This window comes from Orbilia oligospora (assembly GCF_000225545.1).
Source record: "Orbilia oligospora ATCC 24927 unplaced genomic scaffold scaffold00083, whole genome shotgun sequence".
Classification (NCBI taxonomy): Eukaryota; Fungi; Ascomycota; class Orbiliomycetes; order Orbiliales; family Orbiliaceae; genus Orbilia; species Orbilia oligospora.
In genome coordinates, this window is record NW_011645640.1 from 168,937 (window position 1) to 180,381 (window position 11,445).

The window sequence follows — 11,445 nt, forward strand, 5'->3', positions numbered from 1 at the left end:
TATATACCAGAGTCGTTTGTTTTATATCCGTACCTGGTTGAACAATCGGTACCTTTCTATATAACCTTCAGCTAAATTAGTTCCCTATGGATCCAAACTATAAACCTTGATCGTAGACAATGGCATTCTAGTATAGTACCATTCTCTCTGAACCACTTTTAGTCAAAAGGGGGGGAAAGCTTAAAAAGTTGACAACGAGGGGTAATTAACGGGACCAAGTCTCACAACCCAACCTCCCGGTCTTAATTAGAAAAAAATGACATCGTAAAAATGTCTTATTCTTGTACGTATTTGGGGGGGCGGTGCCTGGAGGGCCGGGTTCAGACCAAGACCGAGACTAATGTTTTGACGAAAAGAGGAATGCATGCTAGCACAAAATATACATCTACGCTCAAACCAGTACGAGAACAAGGTTCTAGGGTGATAGATATCTCGTTAACATTTACTCTTTCCGGCTTTTTTTGTTCCAGGAGGCTCTAAGGTAGGTACCTATATCGGTACCTGCTTTTCTTTTTGACATACACCCCGGTTTATGGAGTTAGCTAGGTAGCTAGTTAGGTTGAGGACTTAATGGTCGAGACAGTATATATATCCCTGCTCTCCACGCTGTGTCTAGGTTATTTTAGTATACGTAAGTGCTTAGATTGCTGTAAGATTGAGACATTGATAGGAAGATAGAGACAGTAAGAGGGATGTATAATTGATTGAATAGTTGGTTGAGAGGTTCTTATTTCTTTGGGATGCCACGGTGGCCGGGAATATAGATGTTATACTGTTGGGAATATATATAGTGAGCCATTGATGATTGGGCGTCATTACTATACTACTTCGTCTATATGGCTAGTGAGGGACATTGGCCGGGTAATGGACGGTGTTAATTTTTTTTTGGATTGAAGTCTTGAGTTATGACGTGATATATCGATAAAGGTTTAAGAAATTTATTTATCTATTTAGACGGGTATTAATCTGATCTATCAAACTACTTCTGAAGTCGTTATTACTTAGTAGATATGCATTCAGTCACGCATTTAGGATGTGGAAGGCTTTGCTGTCTATTTATATGTGTTGGATTGTGAATTACCTTGTACATAAGATTTATAATTGATAGTTGAGCAGAGCCCAGGGAACGATCTTAGAAAACGGATTGAGTGGTTCTATTGAAACTATATTCATTTGTAATTATATACATGGAGCCCAGATGAAAAGAAAGGGGTGAAGTGTAGCAAAGTGAGGGGAAGTGAGGGGCAGGTGTATGTATCAGGGAATAACAGAAAAAAAGATAAGAAAAGAAAAGAAAAGATATACTTACGAGATATTAGTCCACTAGTGCAACAACTAGGTTGCAGTAGATGGCCTTGGACAAGTTAGTAGGCTGAGTGTGAGAGAAAAAGAAGAGGGGAGATTGGACTTACTTTACTAATCCTCAGTACCCGGTAAGAAAAAAAAGGTAAGATGATCAGAAAGTCCAAAAAAGCAAAGAATAGAAGACCAGAATGAAGTATCAGATGTGCCAGTGTTGATTCTCCAATCACTTGTCTGATAATACTTTTCCTTTCTTGGTAAACTGCCGATAGTACTATTTCTCCCTGCCCCTGATAGTTGTCGTGGAAAGCAAATAATTTTGGTAAAATCCGGTAAAAAAAAAAGTTGGTAAAAAAAAACTTGATTCCTCCTAGTGAAGCTGGCACAGTTAAGGTAAAACGCTTCGATTTCCCGAGTCCAAAATATCGATAAGTGAAGAAAATGTTGGTCTCCCGTGTCGATGGGGTGTGGTAAAAGTTTGGACAGAAGAAAAAAAAAGTGTTAGGGTAAAGGACCATTCCTGGGAATGGGAAACAGTTAGTTAGTTGGTGAGTACTTACCTTTTGTGTGATTGAGGTAAAGAATTGAATTGAATGGAAGGGTGTGGGATGGATACTTACATTCACCAAGAATGGGATTTGACAAAAAGAGTTGTTCTCCACCAAAAATCGTGGGTAAACCGATGGTAAATGGTAAGTGGGTAAACTGAAGGGAAAGCATGGTAAGTATGGTGTTTGAAAGAGAGCGTCAGAAGATCGAACAGAATTAACAAACGGGAAAAGAAAACATTAGGAGGGAAGTTAATGGAAACATGTGTGTGCGGGGGGGAAGAAGGGAATACATGAGTGATGTTAAAGGGATACATGATATATAAAGCAGGTAGATAAAGGATAAACAGGAGTAAGAACGAATCTTCTGTGCGGGCTGAAGAGAGAAGGAAAGGAAAGGAAAGAAGAAATTGGAGGGAGGGAAGACCCCCTTTTATAATGGGACGAGGGAAACTTTCAATTCGAACTGAATACCTGATTGGGCCGTATATCTACGTAGATTACATCTATAGACAGCATGATCTACGATAATCCGTCGATGGGGGTTAGCCCTGTGTATCTACGGAAATAGGGTTTATATACAGAATATATCTGAAGCCGTAGATTATGTTCTGTATTATGCCCTGTTGCTACAGCGAGGGCAACACAGATTCTCCGCAAAATCCAACAAACCATATATGCATATTGTATTAACCATCATGAGGTGGATTCTGCTGCGCTGAGATAGACAAGCCTTCCATGGATTCTAACTTCATTGGAACTACCTATCTAATGGCTTGGATATGTTTCCAGTATGTGGTTGTAGTCCAGGGCCCTATAGATATCTAGCAGCTTAATTGAAGCTTCAGATTAGTTAGATGTTACATTTTAAGTTACTATAATTGTTACCAGTATAGCATATTGTAATTCTAATTACTGCTCACATATTGTAGATCATTTTTGACAAGACAACATGAACCGTATCGCGCTGCTCTCCCCATCTCTATACACAAATCTAAGGAGCTGAGATTATCGTGATAGTTTCCACGATACATAAATTAAATCACAACCATCCCGCTAAATCCTCAAACTCAGCTGCAACCTCATACCACATCTCATCAACCCTTCATCCATCCTAAACTTCACCTTTTACCACCATCCCTCCCACTTCAAACACACCCGAGTAAAACTAATGAGTGCTATAGGCACCAAGAAAGCCTCTCGAAATATGTCTGACTTACCTGCGATTGGAGAGGCCTCTAAGCCAAAGCCATCCGTCGAAGAGCCAATCTACAGAGGATCTCGTTACTACGACAGCAAACTCAACGATTTTCACTTCTTGGATGGCCACAATAACGAAGTTGGACGCTCAGAACAACATGGCAACCTCACCTGGGATGAAATCATGGAATGGTTTACCTTGGTCTATCCTAATCTAAAGAAGGGCACGTTCAAAGTCTACCGGTGTCCCGATGCTAATCCTATGGACCTTGTCAAAACAATTTCGCGACTGGGTGAACCCATCGATCTTGTGAAAGAAAAGGATGTAGTCTTCCAAGGTAATTCCTGGTATGTCATCCTGGGATTGAACAGTAAGTTGGCACAACTTCCTTGCATCGACGCTGAGTTCCTCGTGGCTTTGTTAATAATTACCATCACGAACATAGAGGAATACATCAAAGTCGAGCACACGCGCCACATTCCAGGTCTACGAGTTGCGCCGAGCACAAGTGTTCCAACTGATCCTCGAGTAAGTTTTTTATCACTTCTTTGCCTTTTCCTTTCATTTATATATCCAATTCTGCATTGAAAAGTGTGAGGCTAAGAGGAAGCCACAGCTCCGATACTACTGGGAAACCGTCAGGAGTCGGGACCGAAAATGCGTTCTCACTGGAAAGAACATGAAACAGTCCAAAAATGGCCGCCCTGGTGCCCAATTGGTCTGCTGTCCCATTTACCCACCAGAACTTCGCTCTGAGGTAAGATCAAACCATTCTTCTGATTTATCACATTTATCGAGCCAATGATCACGACAAATTTAAGAAATTAACAAAAACTTTGGATTAGTGGCTGGCGAAGGGATGGCCAAGACGAATTACCGATGTTAGCGAGGAAGTTGTCATTGGAAAGGAAAAACTCTGTTCTATCCAGAATAGTATTTTGATGGAATCCAGATTCTCAAGTGCCTTCACAATGAACAAGTTTTCCATAAATCCAAAGGTAATGTTGAAAAATATCTCACACGTACTAAGTTTCCACGCTGGTCAAACTCGATCCTAACTTCCGGCCCTGACTTCACAGAGAGGCTACAAGATTACGGTTTTTCGTAACGAGGACTATTCCTATACTCTCGACGGGAAGCATGCACTGATTGCGGCAGTCAACACTCGAACTTTCAAAGATAATCGCGTTTCTGACGAACTCCTCTACAATCACTGGAAGGAGTCAGTCATTATCAACATGACAGGACGCCAGAAATGCGATCTCCTTCCGACGTACCCTAACTTCCGGGGCATGTGTACATCGACCTTTGACGCCCGCACCAAACTAGCAACGGAAATTTACTTGGCCAAAGCTCTGGTGTTGGATATCGACCGTTGTGAACAACCTACCATGTACGATATCATGGAAGCTGAGTTCGCTGCCCGCGGGTTTTCTGGGTACACCGATGACGATTGGTGGACTGAGATCTAGCCTTATTGAGATCCATTTGGCATAAAATCGTCCTCTATTACAAGAATCCCATCTGTTCCCTGTAACACTCTTACCTTTCAATCTTACCCACCTCCACATAACAAACGAACCAACTACACATACCCGCTTCTCCTGTTACCGTCGAGGAATCCGTCAAGCGAACGGTTCCCCCTACATTTTCACGTTGTCATTCTGTATTCTATTTCCTTTACGATTAAACCTAGACTTATTGCTTCAAGTAAACCCTTAGAGGCAACTTGCGTTAGCTCTACTCTTATTGTTTTCACATTAATACCAGCGGGCTTTGAGGCCATCGCCTAACACTACATAAGCATCACACCAATAACTTCCAGGCACGGTACATATGAACGATTCCATTCAAATTAAATAGACATTAAGACAGTTTGACAAACCGGTGAATGCGGGGTTATATGTACAGTTTGGCCTACAACTTCGGTGCCAGGGGGGTTAAGCTGTCTTATCTTTTGATTTCGCCTTTTCGCGTAGGAAATCTTCAAATGTTTGTAAACCAGGATACTCTTTCTTCAAATCCGGAATATTTGCTTTGTATCCATCGTCATAGAAGAACTATATAGTTAATACCATCAGCATATATATAAACTATCAACCTATATTGATTAGGTACTTAATGGGAGGGGGGTGCATGTATACCTTAAACATCAAGAAAAAATCCACCGGCAGCATCAACTTCAATGCAAAATACGGCAACCAAACCGACCACGGCCTCGTACCCTGCACTTTTTCATAAACATCCAATACCTCGGGAACACTCAACTCGTCACCAGCCAACTCAAACTCCCTCCCCTTCCACTTTTCAGGGTTCAACACGGCCTTAGCCGCAAACTCTCCGATATCCTTAGCAGCAATAAGTTGCAACCTCTTCCCCGCTAAAGCCGTATTAAACAATCCCAAAGCGAAAAATCTACCTACACCACCATCGACGGGGAAATTATCCATAAACGCCACGGGTCTGATGAATGTATATGGTATCCCGGATTCGATGATATATTTTTCTACCACCCTTTTTGAATCAAAATGTGGGATTCCCGTGTTTCTTTCCGCGGAACCGACGGATGAGAAGATTATGTGTTTTAAACCAGTTTCTTTGGCAGCGTCGACGAAGGTCTTTCCTTGAGTTATCTCGGCTTCGGCGTTTGGTTGTGGGATTGTGATTAGGAAGGCTGTGTCGACGTCTGTGAGAGCCGGGATGAGGGAGGATTTATCGGTTAGGTTGGCTTTGTGGAAAGTGAGATTACTGTTGGATTTGGAAGATAGTTTTTGGGAGGCAGCGGTGGGGTCTCGGACTATGGCGCGGATGGAGAGGGAGGCAGCGTCTGGGTTGGATTGCAGGGCTTTGAGGAGGGAACCGCCTTGTTGGCCTTTATGTATTCGAGGCGGGGAGTCGGTTGTTAGTCTACATTGTATTTCTGAGAGGAGGATTAATTGTAATGTATTGTGATGTTAAGAGTGACGTACCGGTGACTCCTGTTATGAGAATTGTTCTCGTCATGGTTTCGTATTTAAACTAGGTATTTGTAGAATATATCTTGTCGGTTCTTTCGGTTCTTTCGTTTCGTGATTTAGATTAATTGAAAGAAGGAGCCTTTGAGACCGGTGTATACGAGTTTTATATCAAAATCGGGGGATCGTATACTATCAGAATAAAAACTAGGTATATAATAACCCCAAAGGTGGCTTCTTCTTCTCAATATATACTTTAAGACCAAGCACCTGCTACCCGATTCATATGTATCATATTGAATTCATAAGGACGAGCCTAGCTAGCTACCTAGCTACAGCATAATATATACGTAATCCACCATTAAAATGGCGGGAGCAATCTTTCTCCCACTCGAAGCAAGGACTAAAAAGGAAAAACAAAAAAAAGGTTAGACTTCGACAAGTTCAAAGAATATCAATTGCCAAAAGGCAAACTCCGACGCCATAACGTAGCCATGAAGTATACCCAGTCCAGCCCAGTCTAGTCCCGTCTTTCAGTGAGGGAAAGATCCCTGTCCAATCTTCAAGCCTCCACCGCTCAATCGGGCTATCGGCCGAGAATTGATTGGTTCAGAGTTACCGGCCAAGAAAATGTTTATCGAAAAGACAAGGGCATTGTTCGGAGTAGTGGGCTGACTAGGATCATTTCCTCTCTCGCCCGAGATAAAAAAAAATGCTTCCGTTGTTTCATGAATTGAATAGTTACCGAGCATTTTTCATGGTTAGGAGGGGAAGTGGGGAGTTATATAGCCTAGGCATTGCATTGTCAGTATGGGTCAGTTGACAGGGTCTGGTTACTAGCTGGCTTGGCTGTAAATGGCGGTCCTTGTACTGTATCTGTAACTCGTGAAATGGACGCTTGACGGCGTGCTTTGTATCCATAATCCTTGAATACTAAAGCCCTCTGGTATATCATCCTTCAGGAATTACTATTCGACTGGCAATTAATGTATTAAACTTGTTCCCACCGCGCGGTTCAATTCAAATTCAACCAGCTTAATTAAATTACAACAACGAAATGTGTTGCTATTGATACGGATTGCATAGCCATGTATATTTTCCAACGAGACCAATATTATCTGGTCTCGTTGGTATTATCCCAGTCTCGACACTAAACGAACCAGCTTAGCTCAGGTGCCATATAGACTGAGTCTCATACGGTTGTAGCCGTAGCTTCTATAATTATAGCTTGCCAATGCGTTTTAAGGTATTCGGGATGCATTAACTATACTTGCATGTTGTTATTATAATCTTAAACATGGATAAAAGAAATATAAGTAGTTGTACGTTGTTAGAATCGAAAAAAAAAAGCAGATCATAGTACTTCATGCTCAGTCAGCTGGCCCTTATTCAACTTCCCAATGCCTTCGGTCGTAGAATTCGAACTGTTATAACCTTCCGTGATAAAGCTATCACCAAACTTAATCGCAATTTCCTCAAGTTGTAAACCTTTCGTTTCCACAAAACAGAAAAATACCAGGGCGGTTACAACGACATTCCATGATGCGTTGATGAAATAAAATTTCCATCCTAAGTCGGACATCGCAAATGACATGGTGAAGGACATCACTAATCTGTATCCAATTAAGTGGGTCAGCAATTTTTTTTTTTTTTGATCTTAGGGCTATGGAGCAGGTGACATACCCGAGCCCTGCATCAACGGCTTTGAATACTGCAGCGCCGGCTGCTCGAAGCTTATACTGGCAAATCTCCGTCGGGTACAAGCTTGTCATCGGGGTAATCGAGAAGGCGTAAAACCCCTGAAACAGAAATATAACCGCAAGTATTCCATAGTTCTTTGAAACGTCGGTGCTGTCACCGTATACTGTCGTAAAGAAAAGAAAATTAGTCTAGACCATGTAGTTGGTGTTATGTATGGGACCTTACCTTTGATAAAAGCGCCTAGCATATAAAGTGTGACCGTCATTCCTACCGTACCAATTAAAGTCTGGAGCCGGCGACCAATAATATCAAGCAAGAAACTGCCGGCTACCGCTACAGCAAATGACCAACACTGGATGATAACATTGATTTGGGTTTGACGGTGCGTATCGGTTATTCCTGCTTGCGAGAGAATCCGGGTAAGGTAGTATCTAGAGCCTCGTGAGTTTCCTTCAGGCACGCAAATTTCGAATAAAATATTTCCAAGCAGATTTCACTACTTACGATACAATGAAGTTCCCAACTATTTCTACCATTGCACCGAAAAGAACCAAAAGTATCACTCTCTTGGTATTTGCTGGGGTTGAAAGCAATTCTTTCCAAGGACTTCTTGGATATGCGGCTGCCTCTTTTGCAATCGTGGATTTTATATCCTGCATCTCAACCGCAGCGTTTACCAGAGCATCATCCGATTTCCCACCATCGAGGACCGCTAAAACTTCTTTCGCATGTTCTTCGTGTCCATTGGCAATTAACCAACGTGGAGACTCTGGAATAAACGGTAGAAGAGCCACGGCGATTATGCTAGGGATAAATTGAAGAAGAGAAGGTAATCTCCAAGCCCACGTTGACAGAATATTTTGACTACCATAGTTTATAATAGCCGAAAGGAGGCCACCAACATAAAAGCATGAAAAGAAGATACCCAAGACATAGCTTCGACTACGTGGTGGAAGGAGTTCTGCTAGCAGCGGCGGTGCAGATACATTACTCAGACATGTACCAAAGCCGATTATGATACGACCGACCACGAACATTGCAATATTCTGTGCGGCGGCTTGTAAAACGATTCCAAAGAAGGTAATAATGGTAGCGACGAGGATAGAATTTTTACGGCCGTATCGATCTGGGATTGGTTGGACAAGAGGTATGCCGAGGATAGTCCCGATCCAGACGGCAGCATTGTTCAGGCCTGTTGTTGCATCGTTCAATTGGAAGTAACCTGTGTACGAAGGAAGAATTGAGAGGCCATTCATGACACTCGCATCGTATCCTAGAGTCTGAAGGGTCTATTAGTTTTGCTCCGAGCTTCAAGTACAACCTTCCATTAACCTATTACTAATAGCTAGAATAGCTACTAGTTACAACAGTCCTTCTATCTCAAAATTCACAACTTACAGCAGAGTTCACAACTGCGACGGCAATAAGCAATGTTTTTAAAACAACTGGATTTGACGGGACTAGTTTTGAAACATACTGTCGTTGGAACCCGGTCATCTTGCCAATACCGAAGATTAAAATGAATCCGAACTACAAAAAAAAAAAGAATGAGCCCAGGAAGATTATCCCTTGGTAACATGGCCGCTCGTGCAAATTTATAGTAAAAATACCAATTCCTCAGGGTTCAAAATAGAAATCCAATTTGGACCCTCAATTTTAAGTTCGCCATGCTCATCTCGACTTCTCGCCTTGCAATTCGCAATTCCACTATCGCCATCCTTGTAGAAATTAAGTTCGACCTCTCATGGTGATATGATTGGTTTGGCGTAATATCACATGGGTATTCACAAAGCTTAAGTCGACACTTGCTTGATCACTGTCCTAGAGTAATATAGACCGCTGTTCGAGTGGAGAATGATCGAGATAGATGATACGTAGTAGTTTCCGTTAAGAATCGCTACGGGTCGGCCCCGTTGAAACAGGTAAAAGCGAGCCACTAGCGTATGCACGCCGCAGTGCTAAGCTTCTTTATGTAAGCGGAAACGCCGTTAACCGTCGACCCAGGTGGGTAATTGGAGTTCAGAATATGAAGGTGACTATCGTCTAGCCTTGGCATAATGGTGGATCGAAACTTGGCGCTTTCCCTTTCTAGAATTCCAACAGATGGATAACGGAAATTGCGATTGGGCAATTGGGAAGCCTTGATTCAGATTCTGTGAAATTGTGTATTTAAGGCTCTCCAGGGTTTAATATGTTGGATCTTTAATATTACAACACCCGACTTCTTCTTTTGCTGTTCTGATCGCTTTTGATTGGGCAGGATTTTTTTATTGAAATATACCAGAAACACTTGATCAATTGAAGCTGGTTACATACCCGTTTAATCGATATGCCAGGACAAATTCACAAGTGGCCGGCATGGCCAGAGTACAATACCAATAACAGTACCTCGCAAGACCAAGATTTCGTCGATACGAAGAAGGCTATCATCGAAGAATTTGGCCAGGAAAACTTACAGAAAGCTTGGATCCGGGTCTGCGAAGACCTATCATCAATAACTGATGAAATCGTCGAACAAGGAAATAAAATAATCCCGATCTGCTCTGCAGAACAGATTCTAGAAAATGGGTTTTCTTCGAATGACGAAGAAAGAATCAAGAAAACCGGTTGTGTGATTATTCGTGGAGTTCTCCCTAGGACTGAGGCACAAGAACTCTACACTGAACTACACCAATATATTTCAGACAATCAAGGTACAATCAATGCATGGCCGGTGGAAACACCATCTATGTATGAAATTTATGATTCGCCAGTTCAAAATACAATCAGATCCCACCCACGCCACCTCAAACTCCAAAAACTACTAAATGGACTATGGCACGATAAGTCCGGAGAGACATCCTCAGACCCCTTGATATACTACGACGGCGTACGAGACAGGCCACCGAAGCAAATATTCCTCGGGCTGGGGCCCCACATTGATGCTGGGAGCTTGAGCCGTTGGGCTGCACCAACTTATCGTAAAGTTTACGAATCAATATTTTCCGGTCATCCAGAAGATCATGATGCCTGGAACTTAGAGGTCCGCAAAGACGCTGTTCAGGATTTATTCAAAGCACCATCTCATTCTAGTGTGTTCCGAGCATTCCAGGGATGGACCGCTCTAACTCCTTCGAAAGCAAGGGAAGGTTCCATCCTGTTATACCCAAATGTCGCGACAACGGTTGGATATATGCTACTTCGTCCATTCTTCAATCCGCCCGAAAATGATGCAGATATCATGGATGCTAGAAAATGGAGTTTCGATGAAAGCGGCTGCCACTTCCCAGGCACAGAAAAAGATCAAAGCCAGTTCTTGAGCCGCTCTTCGCATCCACACTTGAGATTCGAGGAATGTATGATGCATGTACCAGAGATTCAACCAGGGGACACAGTTTGGTGGCATAGTGATGTAAGTTCGGTATTTCCCAAAAAGTATCTGAGCAGGGAAATCCGAAATCTGCTAACACGTCTAATATACAGCTTTGCCATGCCGTTGATCCTGAACATGAGGGCACTCAAAACTCATCGGTTGCCTTCATCGCTGCGGTTCCGACTACACCCATGACAAAAGTTTACATCAAAAAGCAGCTAGCAGACGTGCTTGCAGGCAGCCAACCTTCAGACACACAAGGCAAAGTAAATGAGACACTTTTGAAGGGATACCGAGGTCATGAAAACTTCAGCGATGACGCACGTAGGGCTTTTGGCTATTACCTTTGAGTACTGTTCTATAAATAAGCTCAAATAATAAAATTAC

General features: G+C 42.5%; 4 protein-coding genes across 4 annotated transcripts; 2 read left to right on the forward strand and 2 right to left on the reverse strand.

Moving 5' to 3' along the window:
• Positions 1-3,057: 3,057 nt before the first annotated feature.
• Positions 3,058-4,523, forward strand: AOL_s00083g39 (uncharacterized protein; the record flags this gene model as incomplete). Its single annotated transcript, XM_011125219.1, has 5 exons — positions 3,058-3,421; positions 3,497-3,579; positions 3,644-3,808; positions 3,897-4,049; positions 4,131-4,523. 5 exons carry the CDS (start codon positions 3,058-3,060, stop codon positions 4,521-4,523), a joined length of 1,158 nt encoding a protein of 385 aa, XP_011123521.1.
• A 468-nt stretch (positions 4,524-4,991) lies between these two features.
• On the reverse strand, positions 4,992-6,054 carry AOL_s00083g40 (uncharacterized protein; the record flags this gene model as incomplete). The annotated part of the gene is made up of 3 exons (XM_011125220.1): positions 4,992-5,111; positions 5,196-5,923; positions 6,021-6,054. The coding sequence occupies 3 exons, from the start codon at positions 6,052-6,054 to the stop codon at positions 4,992-4,994; spliced, it is 882 nt and encodes a 293-aa protein (XP_011123522.1).
• Positions 6,055-7,359: 1,305 nt separating this feature from the next.
• Positions 7,360-9,203, reverse strand: AOL_s00083g41 (uncharacterized protein; the record flags this gene model as incomplete). The annotated part of the gene is made up of 5 exons (XM_011125221.1): positions 7,360-7,618; positions 7,689-7,869; positions 7,932-8,137; positions 8,211-8,986; positions 9,105-9,203. The coding sequence occupies 5 exons, from the start codon at positions 9,201-9,203 to the stop codon at positions 7,360-7,362; spliced, it is 1,521 nt and encodes a 506-aa protein (XP_011123523.1).
• An 832-nt stretch (positions 9,204-10,035) lies between these two features.
• On the forward strand, positions 10,036-11,408 carry AOL_s00083g42 (uncharacterized protein; the record flags this gene model as incomplete). The annotated part of the gene is made up of 2 exons (XM_011125222.1): positions 10,036-11,097; positions 11,169-11,408. The coding sequence occupies 2 exons, from the start codon at positions 10,036-10,038 to the stop codon at positions 11,406-11,408; spliced, it is 1,302 nt and encodes a 433-aa protein (XP_011123524.1).
• Between the last annotated feature and the right edge of the window lie 37 nt (positions 11,409-11,445).